This window comes from Diabrotica virgifera, chromosome 2, assembly GCF_917563875.1.
Source record: "Diabrotica virgifera virgifera chromosome 2, PGI_DIABVI_V3a".
NCBI lineage: Eukaryota > Metazoa > Arthropoda > Insecta > Coleoptera > Chrysomelidae > Diabrotica > Diabrotica virgifera.
The window spans coordinates 272721892-272747668 of NC_065444.1; the positions used below are offsets into that span (position 1 = coordinate 272721892).

General features: G+C 34.8%; 1 protein-coding gene across 7 annotated transcripts in view; it reads right to left on the reverse strand.

Annotated features, from left to right (window-relative positions):
- The window catches only part of LOC126880627 (protein lap4-like), a 506864-nt gene that overhangs the window by 124989 nt on the left and 356098 nt on the right, over positions 1–25777 (reverse strand). For all 7 annotated transcript variants that reach the window (XR_007696657.1, XM_050644639.1, XM_050644640.1 and 4 more), the window contains one exon: positions 23416–24299. Coding sequence is in view for 6 of the 7 variants with exons in the window: in XM_050644639.1 (XP_050500596.1) it covers positions 23416–24299 (884 nt within the window). In the remaining variant the exon portion in view is untranslated. The remainder of the gene's footprint in view (positions 1–23415; positions 24300–25777) is intronic.

The window sequence follows — 25777 nt, forward strand, 5'->3', positions numbered from 1 at the left end:
TTGCAGTTGATCGACGACAAAATTGGTAACTTTTGGGGAATTCGGAACCTTTAAGTTGGTTTGTGTGTCGATACGGCTTCCGGCTGACGTGATTGTCATTTCAGAAGGGGCTATTCGTCACTTCAATCTCGGCTGTTGTTGAAAGCACAACCATCACACCAGTGGCCATTACAAAGAATATAAAATTTTAGTTGAAATGTTTGAATAGAATATAAGTTTACGTGGGAAGAAGTTGTTTTGTTCTTGGTTGTTAAGTGTTTTGAAAAGAAGAGGTTTTTTTTGTTTTTCAACACCTTTTTGAAGAGTAATGGGTATGTATTAAAAAAATGATGTTTTTCCTTAAATAAAAAATAACCCTTTTATTCATTTCAAATATCTTACATATATTATCTTTAAATGAATTGTTATTTGTTATTCTTCAATCATCAGATTTGCAATACTTCAATACCATCGCACTTATTTTTTCTACAGAGAAAAGAATTCTTTCTAACTATATACTTCCAGTTCAAAATCAGTTTGGAATCATTGACCATTCTCATTCTCTCCTTTATATAACTCCATAAAGTAATCTTGATTACCAGATTCATATTTACTTGTTCAAATACTTCCTTATAGTCGTTTAAAAAGGCTCTTTCCAGTCAAGGATAATCAAGGTCAATGATACTTCAAACATGTACATCAAACTCAATTTTTTACTTAGATTTTTTCTCTGTCAAGTTCTGATAAGGTGATACACCTTTTTGCAGAGGCCCTGTTTCTTTTGTGGTCAAGGCAATCAGCTGATCAAGTTTTTGTTTTTAGCCACTGGTGGAGACCAAGATTAAGTCATTTTTTTTTGGATATGGAATAGACAATCATTTTGTGTTCTTTTGGCATTGGATGGATTTTAGTTTTTTGTTTTGTGGAGATAGATAGTTTTCCCGGTGCTAGGAAGTACCTCCTTGTCGCACCTCATCGTCGTACCTTCTGGTTGGTGAGAAGTACTCCCCCTAAGGTAGGAAAAACCGGAAGATACCTTACTTGGCTCTCCCGCACCAACTTCACCGGAGTTTGGAGAAGCCACAGGCCTACTTTTTTGTAGAAACGACAGGTTTTTATTATTAAAATTTACATCTTCAATTCTTTTACACAACATATTTCAACTTTAACATTTTTTAATAACATAAATAATCTTAATAATCATATAAGTTTATTTTTCTAAAATAACGTTATCATAATCAATATTTTTCTTTCCAACAAATTTTATATGTCATTTTCATTATTGTATTTTTTTTATTTAAAATAGTCCGGAGATCATAACCTATCTGGTAAGATACTGTGCACACTATCTCGGTTATTATCACAATCTATCAGTATTGTCCGGTTTGTCATTCCGATCAGATGTGGGATTGTCAACCAATAGTGTAATTCTCCTTAATAATAAGTTTTTGTACATACATATTTAGATCAATTAACTGTCTTGGTATAATAAATTCAATACATTTCCTTTTTATACTGTAATATCTGTGTAATAGTCAGGAGCGTACTAGCCTAGTACGTCCGGTGGTTCGCTAGTTTGTATAAAATTGTATATAGGGGTTATAGGTTTTTTATTTCATTAAATTTGTTGGTTGTACATACTTATATGTTTTATTATCCTACCATTTTAATAGTATTAGTTAGGTACAGCAATATAGGTCACGTGGAGAAGAATATATTCAATTCTTCCCTGGCGCCCTTATACATTCTCAGTAATATCTTCTCGGTTAGTAGTTCCTTTTCATTTCTTTCCTTATTTTAATTTAGTTTCTAACACTCCAGTACTTCATTAGGTACCGTCTTATTTCGGGCGTGCAAATACGGCCTGATCCTCCCCTGCGCCCTACTGTTTAGTCTCTTGAAAATCCAGCTAATCTAGTTTCAGAACACTTCCATAACTAAGTAACTTTAAAGCTATATCTATTCTGGTTTACAGCGTTTCATACGTTACACAGCCTTGAATTTCCCTCTTAAACCACACAGGTGGTTGTAGGTTTGTTGGCATACACCTTTGACTTCAAATAACTCAATTTAAAAAAGTCCGACGGTGTTAAATCAGGCCGATCTAAGAGGCCAATTCAGATCACCGAAGCGAGAGAGTATACGACGACCAGGAAATGTCTCATTCAGAAATTGAATTGTTTCACGGACTGTATGACATATGGAACCGTCTTGTTGAAACTATATGTCGGTCCACATCTATATCATCCAATTACACCTCTTGACCAGCCTCATTTTCAAAGGAGTATGGTCCCATGATAAATCAATATTCCGACCATATTTTGTTCGAAATTTTTAAACTGTTGCCGCCAAACTTTCATTATTTTTAAAATATTTTTGAATAATTAAAATGCGTTGTTCTTTCGTGTAACGCTCTATTTTTACTTTACTTTTACCTGAACTGTCAGCTGTCAATCTGTTTGCTGTTCCATAGCCACCTTTACTTAACAAGCCATGAAGTTGAAACTTGGCAACATCTATTGGTAGACCGATTAATTCTGACAGTTCTCATTTGTTTTTAAATAATTTTCACTGTATTTACAGAGAAACTGAAATATTTTACAATATTTCGTGCTCCAAATTATAAAGATCATTAAAAGGTATGTTATTAAGATGATTTTAGTTCAATATAATGGTAGGGGAGCCCAAGCGGGGATTTTTGCAGTTACTCGAGCGCGTCAGATTATCATATGGGGAGAAACGTGGTACCCTGCAGATGTACCTCTGCCATATATTGGCTCTTAACACAGGGGAGTTCGTTTAGGGGGGCCCGAAAAAAAAAATCTATCCTTAAAAATACTCGAAATTGTCAGATTAAGATAAGGTAAGTTAAGTACATGCAAAATAGTGTATATTTAAAAAATCTGACGATTTGAGCGGGGCGTAAGGGAGTTGGTGAGTCACAAAGTTTCACAAGAAAAAGGCGAATATTTCGCGAAATGAACGTCAGATCGAAAAACTAAAAACTACACGTTCAATATTTTTCAAAAATCTATCGATAGATACTAAACACGACCCTCACAGAGAGGGGTGGGGGGTAAATTTTAAATTTTAAATACAAATCCCGCGATATTTAGCAAAATAAACATCAGATCGAAAAACTGCAAAATACACTTATTTAATATTTTTGAAAAATATATTAAATGGTACCAAACGCAACCCCCCATGGAGGTGGGGTGGGGGGTTACTTTAAAATCTTAAATGGGAGCCCCCATTTTTTATTGCAGATTTGAATTTTCTGCATAAAAATAAGCAACTTTTATTCGAAACATTTTTTCGAATTATGGATAGATGGCGCTATATTCGGAAAAAACGATTAATGGAAATGGAAAATTTAATTAAAAAATGGCAAGCGCCCGCTAAAATGGAAAATTTTACTTAACTTTTTTTGGTATTAGGGCGTAATAATCACAACCCAATAGGTCCCCAAAGCGCTCGAGTGACTGCACATTTAGCATACTTTGCTCCCCTACCATAATATATTTTTATATAAACTTACGTGCATATAGAAATCCGTCCACTTAAAAATTTTGTCATTTTTAATGTCTTATATTTCCTAAACCTGTTGGCAGATTTAAGTGATTTTTTTAAATATGTTATAGCCTAATTCTTTAACAATACCGCTGTAATAATATTGTTGCTAACCAGTTAAATTTTTATGCTGTACCGGACATTTATAAAATACTGAAATTAAAACCCAACTCTAGACTCCGGTTTTCTTAACATTCTGTTTTTTTGATTAATTCGCTTATATTTAACAACTAGATTTGTTCTTTATCAATTCAGGGTGTTTCTAAATAAGTGCGACCAACTTTAAGGGGAAAGGAACAAAATGCAAAATTTTGACGCCTGTATTTTAAATGTAATAATTTTTTTCGAATTCTGAGAAAACTAATAAGTATTTTTGAAAAATTTAAACGCAGAATAAAAGATTACTTTATTACCGAGAGTCAAAAGTCCCTTAGAACGAATAAAAAGTTTTTTTAATGACATATTTGAAACTAAAAATCACACTAAATTTTCTTAGTTTTTCACCCCTGTAACTTATTAAAATAAACATAGAAGTTTTCAGGGACTTTGGGCCCTTGGTCCTAACGTAATATTTCACTCTGCGTTTAAATTTTTGAAAAATACTTATTAGTTTTCTTAGGATTCGAAAAAAATGAATCCCGTTTATATTCTTGTTGTTGGTTTTTTTTTTTGTATAATAAACGTTACTTACAAGGAATTACTTTTAATATTATTTTGTACAAACTTCCAATTAATAATATTTTCTTGTTCGACTCAAAAAATACTACAAATTTACCAGAATTTGTACTTTAAAATCGTAGTTTCGAAAGCGGTAGTCCGAAAGTCAGACTACGGACGTCATCAATTGCGACGTTGCCTTTTTCTCTTCATGGCTTGTAAAGTAAAGGTGGCTATGGCTGTTCCCAATACTTTTGTGAAGGCCATTTATGAAGCACAAATGGCGGTAAATTCAAATCTTACGCGAATTTTGGGACATTCATTACATTCTACGCTTAAGGGGAAAGGCGCAAAATGTCGCCTGTCAAAATTTTTAATGTGTTTTAATGTAGTAATTTTTTTCGAATCCTAAGAAAACTAATAAATATTTTGGAAAAATTTAAACGCATAATGAAAGATTACATTATTACTGAGGGCCGAATGTCCCTGAAAACTTTTATAATGTTTATTTTAATAAGTTACAGAGGTGAAAATAAAAGAGAAAATTCAGTGTGATTTTTAATTGCAATTATTTCATTAAAAAGAAACCTTTTATTTATTCTAAGGGACTTTCGGCCCTCGGTAATAACGTAATCTTTCATTCTGCTTTTAAATTTTTCTAAAATACTTATCAGTTTTCTCAGGATTCTAAAAAAATAAATACATTTAAAACACATTAAAAATTTTGACCAGCGACTTTTTGCGCCTTTCCCCTTAATAACAATAATAGTTATAATGAAATCGCACATGAAAAACTTGAGAAAGATTTTACAAGATGAATGAAATCTAGCTGCAAATAAGATTATTTTCAAAGAGATCGACAGATTTTTAGATTTCATTGAAGAATCGTGTTTAGATTTATTTTTATCAGTGTCAGGGCAATATATCGATGAAAAGAGACTAATTTCAGCAGGAACCTGAATAAGTTGTACTCAGCATCCAATAACACGATATTTGATGAGAATCAGGAAAAGCAAATATGCCAGATAAGTGGTAGTATAATATATCTACAGGATCAAATCGATTTCTGGATATATGACATTGAAAATGCCCTCTTCGTGAAATGAACTACAAAGCATCGAGCCGTTAAATTTTAACAAAAGAAAAATAAAAATAAACAATGTCAAAAAAACAACAAATCTGAAGTGTGCTGTTCCTTACAATAATAATGCCCAAAAAAACTTTCCGTTGACTTTGAAAAAAGACTACCGACTCATAACTTAACTCCAAAATATCTTGCAGTAACTGTTGACAGAATTTCCAGTGAAAGAACACCTACAAAGTACGATAGCAAAAGTAAAAACGCGAAATATTATCATCCAAAAGCTATGTGGCACCACATGTGGCACCATATGCTTCCCAATATAGATGGCTCAATAAAAAACACGTGAAGATTGTTGGCACCCAATTAAACCAGACAATGCAAATGATCTCCGGTACAATTAGACCAACACCGAACTATTGGCTTTCAATTCTGAGTCACATCCCACCGCCGAAACTACGAGGATGTCATTCTCTTCTCAGAGAATATACGAGTAGCAAAAACTAAGCTGTTCTCTACTCATTCGACTGCCAATCCACCATGACAACCTTGATATCGAAATGAATAGACTGCGCTCCAGATATCGAGATATCCTCCATTGTTAAAGGCCACCTCCTTACATCAGAAACATTTCACCACACGCTAAACAGAATTCGCGAACTCAGTCGACTATAGGTGCTAGTGTAGTTGCATGAAAATGGCCGATATAATTGGGATAACGTATTTTGATGTATGTAATTAATATTGTTATTGATGTAACTAATTAAAAAAAAATAAATCACTTGTTAAATAACACACCCGACAAGCATTGATAGTCCGTTCTTTAACGGTAAAATATTGCAAAACCTCTAAATTTTAAAGAACCGCTTGAATTGACATGAAATTTGGCATACACATAGCTAACAAGTCAAAGAAAAAAAGTGATATTGTGCCGATATGTGCTTTTGCCCAGGGGGTGGTTGCAAAAAATATTCGTCCAAAGAAAGTCAAGAAATGGATAAACTGGCTAATTTTAATTTAAGTAACTTTTGTTCTATAGAGATTTTTCACTAAGTCAATACTTTTCGAGTTATTTGGCAGTGAATATGTTCATTTTTTCAACAAAATAACCACGCTTTTAGACGGGTTTTCGCAAATAACTCAAATAGTAAGAATTTTGTCGAAAAAACATTATTAACAAAAATATAGCCTGTAAAAATTTTAAAAAAATGTTGTATATATCACGTCTCTATACCTAGTAGAAGCAGAGTTATAGCTAATGAAAAATAGGTTCATATTCGTCAAATTCCAAATGGAATACTTTAACGTGAAATAACCAAAAATGAAGCACATTTCGGGGAAAACTCATTACAACTTATTTAAAGTGTTTAAAAAAAGCTTCATTTTTGTTTTATAAAAAAATTTCTAGCATCAAAATTAAACAAGTTACGCTCAAAATAATGTTAGTCCCTTTTGGTTTTGGTAGAAAAATCGAGAAAATCACTCCCTAATTAGTATCTTAAATGAACTTAATCGTTACGACTTCACAAGTTTCTTGACTCGTGTATATATTGTTTATATGATCTGTAAGTCTCATCGGTTGAAAGTCCTTATTATTGAAAGGGCTGTAGTTAAAAAGGGTTGAACGAGTCACTGATCACGAATGTATGCAAATTTAGAAACACCAAATCTTAATCAATTTTTGTCTAACAGAAAAACAAAAAAATACATGATATTCAGAAAAGCAAATCTGACTTTTCTTGCTTTTAGAGATTTTTGGTATCTCTAACAATTTTTAAGTTATTTTTAAATTTCCAAATTTAAATTTTTAAAAATTTTACTTTGAAACCAAATTTATTCAAAAATAAGCACTTTGAATCGATGAAATTTACCGATCATATAAACACAACATAAGTAAACTAATTTGTGGAGCGACAACGATTAATTTCATTTAAGTTGCTAATTAGGGGTGGTCTTCCCGATTTTTTTTTGCAAAAACAAAAGGGACCAACTTTATTTTGAGCGTAACTTGCTTAAATTTAATGTTAGAAACTTTTTGTAAAAACAGAAATAAAGCTTTTTTTAAACACTTCAAAATAGTTATAATGGGTTTTCCCCAAAAAGTGCTTAGTTTTTTGGATATTTCACGTCGAAATATACTATTTGAAATTTGGTGAATATGAATCTATTTTTCATTGGCTATAACTCTGGTTCTACGAGATCCACAGACCTAACGCGTACACCAATTTTTTCACTTTTTTATAGGCTACATTTTTGCTAAGAACGTCTTTTTCGACAAAATACTAACTTTTTGAGTTATTTGCAAAAAACCGTCTAAAAATGTGGTTATTTTGTTGAAAAATGAACATATTCACTAGCAAATAACTCGAAAAGTGTCGACTTGGCGAAAAAGCTCTATAGAACAAAAGTTACTTAAAATTAGTCAGTTTACCCATTTCCGGACTTATTTTAGACATATATTTTTTCACCCCCAAGAGGGGGAGAAAGTCACCCCCAGGGAAAAAACACACATCGGCACAATATCACTTTTTTTCTTTGACATGTAAGCTATACGTATGCCAAATTCCATGTCAATCCAAGCGGTTCTTTAAAATTTAGAGCAAAAACCGTGAAAGAATGGACTATGAATCGACGTTGATATAAAGGTTAACGGATGGTTTGTTTAAATTTTCATCCCAATTCCTCTAGTTCCAAATAAGCGGCAGCACCCTCGCTTGAGTTCGCGAATAAGAACAAGCAGCGTTCGTCATTCTTTAAGCAAACACCAATTGCAACAAAAATACGTAAAATTTCATTAGGTAGGCGTGAAAATATCCAATCAAAAGTAATTTTTCGAAAAAAAAATACATAATAATCGAGCTTGATCCTTAATTTATTAATATTGGATGAGATATCCAAATACATTCGTAGTTAAGGTTGTTGGTGCTTAAAATATGAATCAAACATACAAAATTCTGCCTAGTTGGCTATGACACAAAATTTGCTTAAACATTTGGCATTATACTATTTATATAGTTCCAGTTGATTTGATACCATTACTAATATTAATTTTTCTAATGAGGAACGGATTAAAATGGCTTTGTGCTAAGAGAGTATAACAAAAATGAGCTACTTACAATAAAAATTTATCATCAGCAATTCCCTTATAGACGACAACCAAAAAGAGAAACTTTTGAAAGTATACTAAAACGGTTTCAACAGACTAGATACTTAGATTGTAAGAACGATTGTACTAATATGCAGATCCTCAGTGACACTAAGGATTACATTTTTCTGTTTGCTGATTTCTGATTGCTGTTTTCTTCTGTTACAATAGTTTTTATTCGAGCATATTTATCATAATCTAAGTGATCAGTCCGTTGAAACCGTTCTAGTATATTTTTAAACGTTTCTCTTCTTAGTTGTCGTCTATCAGGAAATTTCTGATGAAAAATTCTTATTGCTAGTAGCACACTTTTGTTATATTCCACTAGCACCAAAATCTTATTAATCAGTTTCTCATAAGAAAAATACATATTAGTAATGATAACAAAGCAACTGGATCTATCAAAATAGTATAATGTCAAATTTTTAAGGAAATTTGGTATCATAGCCGACTAGGTAGAATATTGTATGTTTTTATTAATATTTTGCGCACCAACAATCTTAACTACGAATTTATTTGGATATTTCATCCAATAATAATAAATTAAGGATCAGACTAGATTATGATGTATTTTCTTTCCAAAAATTATTTTTGATTAAATATTTTCACAGCCACCTAATAAAATTTCAGGTAATTTTTCTTACAATTAATGTTTGGCTTAAAGAATCACGAATAACTTACAAATTAAAGCACTTAGGTATACGGAATGCTTAAGAAATAAAGAAGTACCATAAAATATCATTTCACGACAATACTTAAATACAGGGTGTTCCATTTAAGAAAACTCAAAAAATACTCATTCCGAGTTTCGACCCACCCTGTATTCTAAAATTAAACATTTCGCTATACTGTTAATGTTTAACAATAGTCTATATTAAAAATCGTTTGAACATAAAATAAATATTTGATGTCAAATCACTAAAATTAACTTTTAAACTACCTCGTATAATATTACAAAACCATATATTTTAAGAAAGGAAACATCGAGGAGAATCCAAAAATGTAAAAATATACAGGGTGTTCCATTAAAAAAACATAAGTTTGTGTCACCCTGTCAATACGGACGACCCTGTATATTTCAAAATATTTTTAAATTATGGTACTATGTGTGCCCCAACTTTTACCTAAATAACTTTTTTTCGTATCTCTTACGACAAACGAGTAATTGGACTGTGTCACACTAATGCCCCACCCTGTATACCTTACAGGTTTCTTCGACAACGGCAATTTGCCATGAATATTGTCGGACAGAACTTCCAATTGGTTCTTTAACCCTTTCATTAAACTCTCATGCAAAAATCAGACTGCTATTTATCATCAACATAATAATTCCTGTCACTTAACATGTTCTACCTGTCGGACTGCTATTTTTCACAATCATAAACTTGTTCGGATGACACGTTTATCATGTTCCACAAGTAAAACTTCCCCTGATCCAGTGTTCCCATACATCAAAGTTTGTCCGACTCGACACCGTTAAGCCATTGAAAAATTTTCAGCTTGCTATTAATAATGTTTTATTTGTTACGCGGGATCCAGGACTATTAAATTTAATGTCCTCATGATTTTTAAGAATTATAAAAACACTATCCCATCTTCGTTTACTCAAATTTATAATTGTAAAAACTGCATAAAAACAAAGATCTTTTAATTACTTAACCTTATGGTTATTAAAAAAATTGTTTACAACTGTAATTATAATTACTTACGTTTCTTCCCTAAATATTTTGTTAATTTACGTTCTCGAAATAGCTACTTACTTTAAAAGTAGGACAAAAAAGGTAAACAAAGAAGCACGACGTCTTAATAACTTCCGAGATTACTTGCCCCGAGCTTTTTCATTTAGTACCAGAAAATTAATTTGATATTACATTAAAAAGTAAATCCTTCCTACCTAAGAGAGACAAACAAAATTAAGTATCTTTTACGGATATAACTTTACGCTTGAATCTTCACAGATTCATCATCACCAGATAGCAGAGAACATCAAAAGACCTGCGATCCAGGAAGTGCGATTAAAGGCTAATTTATGTTAGAACGGGCCGTGTACAACAGGTTAAAGAATCGTGTGATATGAAAGATATTGAGTAGTTTATAGTACAACGGGACGGGGCGACAACGGGAACGGGCGCCTTCTACAAGCCTGGCTCGCCTCTTGTCATGACTTATGGAATGGAGACCATGACACTTACTAACCAATCTCTCAATCCTCTAAGAACAACTCAAAGAGCTATTAAGAGACTTATGAAAAATATAAGCTTAAGAGATCATATTTATGAGAAACGAAGATCTAAGAAGAACCAAAGTAAAAGATGATATCCAAGCTATCACAAAATCTAAATAGAAATGGACAGGACATGTGGCAAGAGAAAGCGAAGTGGGCCAAGAGAATAATACAATGGCGATTAAACGAATGGCTAAAAACTACTAAACAATGGCGAATAACGAGGCATAAGAAGATCGCAAAAAAGGGATCAACTACATTAAAGAAACAGCAGGAAGAAACTGGCATCAGAGAACTCAAGGCAGAACAATATGGAAAAGACAAGGGGAGACCTATGTCCAGGACTGGACCAGAGTAGGCTGCTAAAAGAGAAGAAGTTACATTCCACGATGAATGACGAACATTCAATTGAGTGTGTGAGGAAGTACCTAATTATTTACTATATCCATGCTATGGTAAACTGCCCATCGCCTTTTGATTCTTTCATCTTCAACCAAAGCTACAGCTATCGCTAGTCAATTCTATATTTTGTAAAATTCATTTTTTAAACGCACCTAATACAGTCGCAAAACCCCGTGCGGAGCCCTGTTGTTCCACGGCCGTGTCATACACGTCCCGTCCTAACATAAAAGCTGATTTACCGGGGATATAATTTATACTTCCGGTATCCCCGGAACCGTAATCCTATGTGGAAAATTCGAACAGATGCCAGGTAAAACACATACACACATACAAAACGTACATTCGGTCTCTGATTGAATATACGGTTTACTCCATCCAGCTGCAAATGTTAGAGAGGAGTATTCTGCGTAAAGTCCATTACGAACATATTTCCCCTCCAACCTTACACGAGAGGCTCACCTCTCCAGGAGTTATACCCTAGAAACCATCCGTAGACAAAATGTCCTAAAATTCAATGCTCATCTTTCGGCAATATATACGTCAGACATCTTATAAAGAAACGTCCTTTAATTTGACCCTGTCAAATGTTTTCTTAAGGCCCACGAAACATAAATATGCCGGTTTGTTGTATTCCAACGATTTCTCTTGAACTTGCCTCATTATAAATATAGCGTCAGTGCATGACCTTCCCGACCTAAAACCTTGTTGTTCTGCTGCTAATGGTATAATTTTATTCAATTTGTTTGTTATCACGTTGGTTGTTAATTTTAATGTTGTGTTTAATAAGTTAATTCCTCTGTAATTCTCCAATGCTTGATCTCCATTCTTGTGGTATTCTGTTTTGTTCTATTATTTTGAAAAGGTTAGCAACCTAATAATCGGAAAAACGAATACTGCTCAAAGAAGCAATTTAAAGCCTCGGAAAAGAATATACCTAAAGGGGACAATCACCATACACCAACCCTTAGAAAACACGCAACTCCAAGCAACGCGAGGACAATTGGACAGCATGAGTTTTCGTTGTGTTTTAATTTTCTAGCACAAAAGGCGCCAGACAATCTTGAATCTCCTGGCAATTCAAATATCACAGAAAATCTTTCCAGAAATGACACTTGTAAATGGACCTTATCAGGACCACTTGACCAAAGAACTCGAACCAAGCATACGAGTTTGCCATTTTAACATAGAAGGCATAAGCAGGGCAAAATGTCAAATCCTGCACAGACTTTTAAAAGACAACGAAGTTGACCTAGTAGCACTTCAGGAAACGCACACAGAAAACGAAGGTCAACTAAGCTCAAGAGGAAAAATCCACCGGCTATGATCTTTTGGGCGCTACCTACGATAGAGCTTACGGAGTGGCAACATATGTCCGTTCAAACATAGAAAATGCAGCATTAATCGCCACTTCTACCGAGAACAACATCCACGAGGTAACTGTGAAAATAGGCAATGTCATAATAGCTAACATATACAAACCTCCTGCTATTACCTGGCCTGTCCAAGTTCTTAATCCCTATGAACACCCAGCCATATACGTAGGGGATTTCAACAGCCACCATGAGATGTGGAAATACTCAGACACTGACAGAAATGGCACGTCCCTTGTGGAATGGGCAGAGGAACATGGTGCCCACCTTCTATTCGACGCCAAAGATAGAGGCACTTTCAGATCTGCGGCCTGGAGGAGAGAATATAACCCTGATCTCTGTTTTGTTACAGGAGATTGCAGACGAACTACTCCACAGCATTGATGCTGCCAGGCGTGAAGAATGGACCCAGACAGTAGAAAACCTAGACTTTCAGAAGTCAAGTCGACAAGCTTGGTCCTTACTACGGAAACTCGGAAGTAGCAACCCACCCGCTCGCCAAACCAACCTAGTAACTCCAGACCAAATAGCTACGCACATAGTGTCAACCTCTAGGGCACCTCAAAATCGTTTACATACAATTAAAGTAAAAAAAGACCTCAAAACCATAAAATCTAGTCTTGCACACTCAACAGAATATTCCAACCCATTTACGCATGAAGAAATATCGCAAGCCCTAAATGAAATGAAAACAGGAAAAGCGCCGGGTTTCGACGCCATTCACGCTTTCCTCAAACATAGCGGCAGATTCACTAGGCAATGGCTCGCAAAATTCTTTTCTGACATCCTTCAAACGGGCAACGTCCCCCACCAACTCAAAAATGCAAAAATCGTCGCCATTTTAAAACCAGGGAAAAGTAATAATTCACCGAAAAACTACCGCCCCATCGCACTCTTAAGTATGGTGTACAAATTGTTCGAAAGACTGTTGTATAATAGAATCAGCAAAACCATATTCCAACATTTACCAGTGGAACAGGCAGGATTTCGGCCAAACCGCAGCTGCACAGACCAGGTACTCGCCCTGACCAATTATGTGGAATCAAACTTTCAAAAGTAATTAAAAACAACCGCTGTCTTCATCGATCTATCTGCTGCTTACGACACTGTGTGGCGACAAGGGGCAATATATAAATTAATGCGAATAATCCCATGCAGAAAGACCACTGAGGTTATTAACGCCATGCTATCCAACAGATGTTTTAAAGTTATATTGGGAGACAAGACTAGTACCCAAAGAAAACTGAATAATGGACTTCCACAAGGATCCGTGCTGGCTCCCATGCTTTTCAGCCTCTACATAGCAGACATGCCAGAAACCACATCAAAAAAGTTTGGATACGCAGACGACTGGACGCTTGCCGCAAGTCATAAAGAATTCGAGGTCACTGAACGCATTCTAACAAACGATTTAAATGCCCTAGGGAATTATTTCCGCAAATGGAGATTGCAACCCAATCCAACTAAGACAGAAGTGTCCTGCTTCCATTTGAACAACAAGATGGCCAACTATCAACCTCAAATCCATTTTGAGGACAGACTCCTTAACTATAATAAACACCCAAAATACTTAAGTGTTACACTTGACAGAACGCTAAACTTTAAAGAGCATCTTACTAAGACTGCTGCAAAACTCCGAACTCGTAACAACATCCTGCAAAAGCTCTGCGGCACTACATGGGGCTCCTCAGCACCCACACTTAGATCGACAGCATTAGGACTGGTATACCCCGTAGCGGAATACTGTGCACCAGTATGGATAAACAGTCCACATACTCACCGTGTTGATGTCCAACTCAACCAAGCCATGCGAACTATATCGGGCACAATCAAGGCCACGCCCACTTACTGGTTACCAGCTTTGAGTCATATAGCTCCACCACCCATCCGCCGGGAACATGCCCTTGTCAGAGAATTTACAAAAATCAATACTGATCCTGAGCTCCGCTCCCATGTCGGAACTTCCGCCAGAGACATAAATAGGCTCCGTTCAAGACACCCGCCTCTAAAAACAGCAAAAAGGCTAGTAGATCAAAACTTTAATGTAACTGAACGGTGGAGAGAACAATGGGAGAATAACGCTGCACCAGCTAACTGGAACATGCCATGTATTACAAGCAAACCTGAGGGCTTCAACCAACCGAGACGAATTTGGACCACACTCAATAGAATAAGGACGAACTGTGGCAGATGTTCCGACTCACTTTTCAGATGGGGAAAAATACAATCACCAAATTGCGACTGCGGCGCCGAAAGGCAAACAGTAAAACACATGGTAGAGGAATGCCCGATTAGATCCTATAACGGCAACCCTTCGGATTTCCTGGTTGCTACAAAAGAGTCAATCGAATATTATAATCTAGATGTTTGTTTGTAGAATATTTTTGTATTTACTGTTGTTTTTAATTTATATATATGTATATATGAACCTGTGATGTAGCCATACGCTAAATAAAATAAATTTTCTAACAGTACTTCCAGTGTGGTCTAGTTATTTGAGAATTAGTTTAAATTATAGTATAAAAGTTAACTTTCATTAATACAAATCAGAGTCCGACCAAATAAAAAAAATCAAGCCGTTAATCGATAAAGTAAAACGCAACAGTACCGAGTTCCTTTAACTTCCACTTGTTACTCTACCTCTACTTTTCCAACTTCTCATGCTTTATTGGTCGAGCAATTAAAGTTGAGTTCAGATGCAACCACAATCGCCAATTAAAAGAACATCCTTTTTCAAACTGGAGTGGAAAGAAAAAAGAAGCGCCGGTGCTATAAGCACTTCTCCGTAATGCAGGATTGGATTCCGATAGGCCAGTATTGAAGTATTATTTGATCTTACCCTCTACTTCATTATTGGAGCCCAGAGTTGCTTTTACTTGGGAGGTAAAAAAACACCTTTTCTCATGGGGCGAAAAAACATAAGTTCAAAATAAGTGCGGAAATCACTAAGTCAATACTTTTCGGTTTTTAGACGGATTTTCGCAAATAACTCAAAAGTATTTTATCGAAAAAATATGCCTAGGAAAAATGTAGCTTATGAAAAAACGAAATAAAAATGGTGTATGTATGAATTATGTAGACCCAGTAGAAGCACAGTTGTAGCTCATGAAAAGTAGGTTCTTATTCGTCAAATTCCAAATCGAATATTTCAACGTGAAATAAAAAACCACTTTTCAAGGAAAACACATCAAAACTTGTATAATGTTTAAATATTTTATTTTTAAGTTTATTTTATTTTTTTATATTTCATTGTATTTGCTTTATTTTTATTTTTTAATTTTCTAGCTTTATTTTGTGAAAATCACCCCCTAATTAGCATTCCAAATGAAATTAATGGTTACCGCTGTACAATTTACTTTACTCATGTATTATTTATAATCTATATGTTTGACCGGTTCAAAGAGCATTTTTGAAAAAATTTGGTTTTAAAGAATTTTTTTTTAATTTTGAAAAAAAAATGCCTTTTTCAAAATAGCTTGCAAAGTATTACAAAAATCTCTAACAGTAAAAATGTAGGTTCTGCTTTTCTGAATATTCTGGATTTTATTGTTTTCTTGTAAGGCAACAATTGGTTAAGATAATATGGCTGTCTAAAGTTTGCATTCACTCGTGATTAGTTACTCGTTCAAACCCTTTCAACTACAACCCCTTCAAAAATACGCACTTTGAACCGGTGAAACTTACAGATCATATAAACAATACATAAGTAAAGTAAATTGTAAAGCGGGTAACGATTAATTTCATTTGGGATGCTAATTAGAGGGTGATTTTCACGATTCTTTTTACCAAAAATAGGACCAATTTTATTTGGAGCGTAACTGATCTTAGTTTTGATGCTAGAATCTTTTATAAAAATCAAAAATTAACCTTTTTTTAAACACTTTAAAAAACATTTGATGAGTGTTCCCCGAAAAGTGCTTCATTTTTGGTTATTTTACGTCGAAATATTCGATTTGTAGTTCAATGAATAAGAACATACTTTTCGTGAGCTACAACTCCGCTTCTACTGGGTCTACTGGCTTCATACGTACACCATTATTTTCATTTTTTAAGCTACATTTTTGCTAAGAATATTTTTTTGATAAAATACTTACTTTTTGAGTTTTTGCGAAAACCCGTTTATAAACGTGGGTTTTTGTCGAAAAATGAACATTTTCACTCTCAAATAACTCAAAAAGTAGTGACACAGTGAAAAACTCTGTAGAATAAAAGTTGCTTAGAATTACTATTTTTATCCATTTCTGAACTTATTTTGAACGTATGTTTTCACTCCCGAGAAGGGGTTGCTTTCACCCCCAAGTAAAAACAATCCTGGACTCAAGTGAAATAATGAAATAGAGGGTAAGAGGAGTCTAAATCCAATTCGGTGGTGACACTGAAAATTACACGGTATCGCCGTATTTACTGTTCCTTTACTGGCCTATAAGCACTTCTACGTAATGCCAGGTGCAGGAGTGGATTCTGAGTTGCGGAGATGAATCTCTGGATAAGTGTTGTTAATTAAAACTTCCTTTATACTTGTTGATTAGTGTTACCACATAGCCGTCGTTTCAAAGTCAAAGTACTACTTATATAATTTAAACCTGTTGATGCAATTGATCTATTTTAACCCCTGGGAAATAATGTGATGTAATAAAGTCATGTGATATAGTAATAGCTCAAAGCGCAACGGAGCAGTGACTTCTTCAAATACCAAAAAAAAAAGACATTAAGAGGAAACAGTAGCGATCAACAGGTAGCAAAAACGCGTTCCAAAATTGCGGCTGTAATTTTGAATATTTTTTCGAGATATTTGGCACACGTATTCGTAATGTAATAAAGAATGGCGGTACAGAGCCCAATTTGAAAAATATATTAATATGTGAAAATTACTCTGTAATTAAATACAACAACATTTTTGTTTATTTAGTATTATTTTGTATTTTGACAACGACACCCGACTTGGGCGTCGAAACGTTAATAAAATCATTTTTAGGTAAAATTGTGGCTTATTTCCCATTTGAATATACTTGATTATAAAAATGCCACAAGAAAATAGCTTCAGAACAACATTAAATACAATATTAAAAAAACGAGCCTGTGCCGCCATTAAGAAGAACAAAAAAATACACTTTCTTCAAATAAACTTTTTTATTCGATGCCTAGATTTTGTGTCATTTTGGAACTACTAAAATTTTTTATTTCATTAGTAGTTCCAAAATGACACAAAATCTAGGCATCGGATAAAAAAGTTTATTTGAAGAAAGTGTATTTTTTTTCTTCTTAATGGCGGTACAGGCTCGTTTTTTTAATATTGTATTTAATTACGGAGTAATTTCCACATATTAATATATTTTTCAAATTGGGCTCTGTACCGCCATTCTTTATTACATTACGAATACGTGTGCCAAATATCTCGAAAAAATATTCAAAATTACAGCCGCAATCTTGGAACGCGTTTTCGCTACCTGTTGATCGCTACTGTTTCCTCTTAATAGAAACGTTAAAATACGAGATGTGCACATGCACAATTTTTAACCATTTTGTGCAAATTTGTATAGAATTTTCTTTTTCTTAAAATAGATTTTATGATTGTTCTGGTTCGATCTTAAAACTATAGTCGTATCCGTGATGCTGACTATCAGTTATCTCAGCATCCTTTAAAGGGTCTTCCTGGTTATCTGGTTGATTTTGGTTTCAAATCACTTGCTGTTCTTGCTACTCTCTTTTTATCCATTCATTTAACATGTTGGCTCTGTCTTCCACCTTGTACAATATTCTCAATTGTACTTAAAGCGTTTTGTCTCTTGTTTCGTTATTTTATATTCTGTCTTGTAGTATATTACCAGCTATTGACCTCAAGGCTGAAATCCTTCGGATATACTGGCATGTATCCTGACGCACGATCAGGTCAAAATTTTAAGGGGAGTGAGACAGGGATACATAATTTCACCGCTGATATTCAATCTGTACTCAGAGCACATTTTTGAAGTGGCTCTAAAAGATATTGATGAAGGCATCTCAATAATTGGAGTCAAGGTCAGTAACCTGCGGTATGCGGATGATACAATAGTGTTTTCCAATACCATAGAAGGGCTGCAAAACTTAATGAACAAAATAACGGAAACAAGTGGAACATATGGACTGGATATAAACACCAGCAATGAAGCTAATGATTTTCAGCAAGAAAAACATAACTGGAGCAAATTTGTGTGTGAACCAAATGAGAATTGAACGTGTCTCACAATACTTGGAAACTATAATCAATGGGTCGTGGGACAATACGCAAGAGATTAGATCTCGCATCGGAAAGGCAAAAAGTGCATTCTTGACTATGAGCTCTGTTTTCAACTGCCATGACCTCACCCTAGAAACAAAAATACGGCTCCTTAAATGTTACGTGTACTCAGTGCTTCTACGTGGACATTGAAGGCGGAAACTATATCGAAACTCTAACCTGAGAGCATGGTATAGAAAGACCTCAAAACAACTATTCCGTATAGCAACCAACAAAATCGCTAACGTTCGGAACGGACAGGCACCCTAAGAAGAAGAATCATGACGTACATAGGCATCTTTAAGCTGTATTTGTTTGTTTCCTTACACTCTCTTTTGTACTTTTCTTCTTTTATTTTCTGGTTTTCAAAAGTGCGCTAATTCCGATTTTGTTAATCTTCACCTTTTCCGTAATTCTTGCAGATTTTATGTCCACGATTTAATGTTTCAGTATGCTAGTCTCAACTCAGATGGGTATTCTTTCTCATAGCCTTTTTTCCTTCTCAAATTATCTAGAATAATACCTTATAATATTCTTACATCTTGTTATGGTTTCTGTCGAATACACAGAGATCCCTTTTCCGCCCTTCTGATTATTGTGATAATAACAGTTATGCCGCACCAGTTACTTATGTCTCTAAACCATGAATTTTGCTTGCGAGCAGGTCCTCTGCCACCTCTATTTTGCTCAAAAAGTGACAGTGAAAGGTTTTATATATCTCATTTGTCAGAATATGGCCCAACTATACCATCTAGTTGGTAGCTTCTCGTGGAGCCAACGAAATTGTCTCATGTCTTCTTCAACTTGTTAAACGCGGTCTGACTCTTAAAGGTACGTATCCATACGTGGGTGCTCTGTGCTTGGTGTAGCAGCTCCACTTAGTGGATATGTTGGTGCTCGGCACTCACCCTCTTCGATTCAACCGGTTTGCTGTTTATATGTAGGGGAGCGCATGCCGTATCCATTTGAGCAGCTACTCCGAGCACGGAACACCCACGTATGGATACGTACCTTAAGAAGCACTTGGTAATATGGTGTGATAACTACGGGGACAGAACAAAAATAGGATTTTACTATCTACATTTATGTTTTTGGTAGTTAACGGCGTTTTTCACACTATTGAATAGTTGTAACCGGTCACAGCTTTGATATAAAACGCAAGATTGTAACTAAAGCTTATGTGTCTTCAGACCTACACGCAATAGTTAAGTACGCAAGATATTCTCAGCCTATTAATACTGTTGACATGACAAGTTGTGGATTTTGGGACCTAAAACGAGCAGAAAATGAGTACATTAACATTACAAAGCTAACTCAGCAAAGCTGTATCTATAATAATCGAAGCAGCGAATCCCGCACTTGTTAAGATAAAATCTGATCCCTGATCTTCAAGAACCGGGACAGATTAACGTCTTAAAGAAAGGGAAAACTTTTGCTGAATTTAGACAAGTTGATAAAGTCAAACTGACACCAGAGAGTAGGGTGTCAGAAAATAAAAAGATGTCCCTTCGAAGCATGATTCCATATCTACAGTCCCCAGTATACCAACTTTTCTACAAACAGTTGCTTCAGATAGGAAAACCAACGATTTCAATTCTAAACTTCTAGTTCCCGAAGTTTGGGCTACATATTGTTTGTATTTGATGAAACTCCCGCTCTGAAATCTTGCTGTCTGTATGGACTACACCCTATATTTTAAAATACACCAAAAACACAGACATTTAAACTATAAATGATAAAGTATTAGGTAAAAGATAAGATAGCTCCGACAAATATTGACAGACTTGTGAAATATCGGCTAAATACCATCCTGCGGATAAGTAAACGGTTACACTCATTAGTAATGCTTTATTAAAGAGATCAATTCAGAGCTCCAAGCACCGATTTATAATCTGATGCAAACGTTAGATTTACATCTTCCTTTTTCTACAACAGGAAAACTGGCAGTAATGATGAATGTTATAAAAGATATGGAGAAATTGAGTGATTTGCTAACGCAGGAAATTGGCGTGCAATCAGAAATAACTAACGGTTTATTACTGTCCGTAATTTCGAAAATTAAGAGCAGTTAAGGTGTTATATACAGAGTGAACCAGAAGTCTGGATGAAATGCAGCGTGACACACAATGAGATCAACAGTGACAAATTTGACGTACTTACTGGAGTCAGACAGGGATGCGTGCTTTCGCCGTTTCTATTTAACATAGCCGTACACTATGTTCTCTCCAAACTAGACTCCGACACAAAAGGGGTACAATAGACGTTAACCACACACCTATGCGATCTAGAATACGCCGACGATATCTGCCTATTAGGACAATGGTTCCAAGATGTGGCTGACCAATTGAAAACACTTCCACTGAAGTCAATAAAATAAGTTTGAAAATTACTACTAGTAAAACTAAAACCAAGCATGCTGTTTAGGGTGGCAGTGAATAAAATTAAGATAGCTATGATGGTAAGCAACGTTCTGAAAGGATATGGTACATGAAGAAGAAGAAATACATGAGAACAAATGCAAGAAACAACACGCTATTAACTTTCAATAACATGTAGATTGAAAATGTGGAAAATTTTACGTATCTTGGAAGTGTCATAACAGAAAGCGGAGGAACTAAAGCCGATATTCGTATGAGGATACGAAAGGCACAACAAGCATTCAGCATGCCCTGTTTGGAGGTTTGGCGAGTATTCTACAAGGACAAGGATCCCAATATTCCAGTTAAATGGCATGTCTGTTCTACTCTACGGATGTGAAACCTGGAAAGTGACAAAACCTTTACAGACATACAAACAAACTACAGGTCTTTGTTAATAAATGTCTACGACGAATTATTCGTATTTTCTGGCACAACATTATCAGAAACGAAGATCTATTACACTTGACCAAACAAAAGAGGGTAGAAAATGAAATTAAGTCCAGAAAGTGGGATTGGATAAGTAACACACTCACCGGTTGATCACCGGATTGGTAGATTAGGTAATATGGAATGGTCACCTCGTTCACCCGATTTGAATCTCAAAGATTATTTTTGTTGGGGATACTTGAAAAGTAGAATTTATAAAACTAAACCAGAAAGTGTTGCAGAGCTAGGCAAATAATTATCAACGAATCCATATAAATTTTTAAAGAAACATGTAGAAATGTAATAGAAGCATTCTACCATCGTATAGATAGGATATTGTCAAATTAACAACGGAACATATTTTGAACACGTGATTAGGTAGACATTAATTTAGCAACGTAGTAAACTTTTAATTACTATGTTCAAATTTAGTTGTAGGTACATGGTTTGAATCAAAAAAATTATTGAGACTATTAGGCGATTTTAGGCTTGTTGTTTTATCTTTTTTTTTTTAATATTCTTGATTACACAAAATCGAATGTATTGTATACCTACGTTAAACTGATAGTCCTGTCGCCAGGGGGGGTACAACGGCCTCCTTAATTCAGATGGACTTACCCAAGTTTTTTTATGTATTTTGACCCGTCGAACACGAATTTTTTGGGTAACAGTTGATCCGGATGTCGATAAGATTGTTATAAACAAAGAACTTGAGGAATCACATAACAGCGATTTTTTTGCAAAACAAAACATTTTTTTGTATATTTTGGGTCATTCTAAGCAAAAAATGTTTTTACAAGGTTTTCCGTAGGATGCATAGTTTTCGAGAGAAACGCGGTTGAACTTTCAAAAAATCGAAAAATTGCAATTTTTGAGCCTGAATAACTTTTGATTAAAAAATAAAATAGCAATTCTGCTTACTGCATTTGAAAGTTCAAGTCAAATTCTATCGGTTTTGATTATTTTGATTGCTAAAAATTAAGTTTTTATTTGTTAAACAAAGCCATAAACACATAGTGTTTCCCGTGCCCAATGCATGCGTTTTAATGTACGTAATCTACGTAGAAATTGTCTGTATGCGCGCCTACTCGTTGGATTTCAACTGAGAAATGCATTGAAAACATTCATTCACTATGTGTTTATAGCTTTGTTTAACAATAAAAAAATTATTTTTTAGCAATGAAAGTAATCAAAACCGATAGAATTTGACTTGAACTTTCAAATGCGGTAAGCAGAATTGCTATTTTATTTTTCAATCAAAAGTTATTCGGGTTCAAAAATTGCAGTTTTTCGATTTTTTGAAAGTTCAACCGCGTTTATGTCGAAAACTATGCATCCTACGAAAAAACTTGTAAAAACATTTTTTGCTTAGAATGATCCAAAAAATACAAAAAAATGTTTTGTTTTGCGAAAAATCGCTGTTATGTGATTCCTCAAGTTCTTTGTTTATAACAATTTTATCGACATTCGGATCGACTGTTACCCAAAAAATTCGTGTTCTACGGGTCAAAATACATAAAAAAACTTGGGTAAGTCCATCTGAATTAAGGAGGATGTTGTACCCCCACTGGCGACAGGACTATGATATTGAAGGGGAAATTTCAATAAATTACAATATACAGGGTATTGTATCTACTTAAAAAACGAAAATGACTAATGATATCAGAAAAATGCTAAATCTAGCTACAGTGAAAGCATCAAATTTCAAATACATATCCATGATATTGCAGAATAAGCGTATATGTGTAATTAAAAAATAATAATTAATCTTTTACAAAATTTTAGGTCAACCCTATAGTAAAATTGTTAAAAAAAACTTAGTTTTGTAAGAGTATTAAAATTTTATAATGTGTCTTTAAGACACCCGTAGAAAAAAAACACTCACCTTTTTATCAAGTTCCATCGATCTTCGATACCCCGCGTAACCAGGTCGGTTAGCCATGTAACTATTAGCAGCATACAGTCCCGTATACGGCTTGGGCAATCCAAACAACCTCGGACTTTGCTGAGGTCCCGGACTAGCCTCGTCGCCGTTTTTCTCCAGAGGCACTTCCCTCTCAACCACCAGTCTCACGAATCTTTCCAATCCCGTAAGCATGCTTACGGTTTGATCGTGGGAGGCCCCCGTTAAGTCGACGCCGTTTATTGATATTACTTTATCGCCTACAGAGAGCTTCGCGTCTCTATCGGCGACTCCTCCGTCGGTAATGCGTGATATGTAGATGGCGTCATTGTCAGCCTTAAAGGGTTGGGAGCCTTTGCCTCCTGCTATACTAAAACCGAGACCTTTTGAGTCTCTAATTAATGTTGTATGGACTAATACTTTTTGTAAGGGCACCTCTTCTTCCAATTGAGGAGGCAATGGAGGGGGTATTGCGCTTTTGTTCAACGTATTCGTAAGAGAAGGTGTTGGACTGTGCTTAGTTGCTACCATCGTGTTCGGAGGCTTAACCAACCTGGTAACTTCTCGGGTTACTTCTAGAATCAACACAGGACCTGATGCTTTCAAGACTTCTACTGCATCGTAGTGACTGACGTCAACGACGTTGACTCTATTGACGGTTATGACTTTATCTCCTACTCTTAATCCTGCTAGATCGGCCGGACCACCTTCGGTTACTCTGGAAATGAAGATGCCTTCGTCATCGCCCTTGAAAGGAGTTGAGCCGTGCCCGCCTGCTATCGATAGCCCTAATCCAGTTTGGGAGCGTTCAATGTGGATTTCATATTTTTCTTCTCTGAGTTCTACTGCTGCATCTGAATCACCAGCTGTAACAAAAGAAATACGTTATGAATGCTCGAAATTAAATCAGAAAATACAAATATATTTTTTATATTGCCATAACTAGAAGAATCCGGTGACTGATTTTCTGTCAGAAAACCAAAGTCACCGATGTGGTACAAAAATCATTAAAATTGAAATGGGAATACGCTGGACATGTAGCTAGGAGCGATCTAAACAAATGGCACAGAACAATTCTAACCTGGAGACCATACCAACACAAAAGACCCACAGGCAGACCTCCTATAAGATGGACAGATGATCTGAAACGATCTGCTGTGATAAATTGGCTACAAGTAGCGTACAACAAAAAACAATGGAAAGGAAGACTTGAAGAGGCTTATGTTCAGATGTGGACGTGAATGGCTAGACGAAAAAGAAGAAGAAGAATCCGAATGACTTGGGCAGCAGTAGGAACACTCAGTGATGTGTTATAAAGCAAAAAGGTGCCAATAAATCTAAAGAAAAGGGTATTCAACAGATTTTTAGTACAATTTGTGACGTTTTGGTTTGTTTACTTTTGTGGCTGTCAGTTTGTTGAATTTTTGCTGTTATTTTGTCGAATTTTTGCATTTTGAAGTTTTTTATAGTATACAAACAGTTGTTTTCACAACTAATTTTATATTGGAGTTAGAATTTTAATGATAAGTTTATGTTATTTTACGATAAATTTTGACAACGTACAAATAACCTCATTGTTGACACATTTAAGGAATGCTTGTGTTTAATGTTCCGCCAAAGTGAATAAAATAACAAAAAGAAAATATGTTATCGAATTTTTTTATAAATTGTTTATTTATTTATTAATCAATGATAATAAAAGAATTTATTAAGCTACTTCAAATGTAGCTGTAATTATGCACCAAAATTATAAAGCAAAACTTAAATTTGACATTATATTTATTTGATAACGTCAAATTTTATACTATAACCCGTGATCGGAATAATACCCACTTTCTGTCACTTACTGTTGCGTTTAGTAAATATTCGACTTATTTCGTATGCTTTAAATGATGACGCACGGGTAAAGACTCGGGGACTCAACTGTATTATTGGTGTTAATTATTGGTGTAATGAAAATTACATTTTTAGTTAATTAAAATGTTTGAGTTTCTAAGAAATCATTCTCAAAAAAGATTATTCTAAAAATTCTGGGAAGATTATACATGAGCACATACAATCTTCCCAAAATTGTTAAAATAATCTTTTTTTAGGATTTCCGGAGTGGAAATCTAAACGGTCAACATTGGATAATTAAAAATCTAATTTTCATCACACCAATAATTTCGGCTTAATGTCATATAAACGTAATACTTAAAAAAATTAAATTAATGACTTCTCCACAAAGATGAACATTAATCTTATTCCAGGTACAGTGTGTTTTATTTATGTCCTAACTTTTCCTAAGATTTTAACCAGTTTCAAATGCCTAGGTAAAAAAACGTCAATTTAGTAATAAAATGAT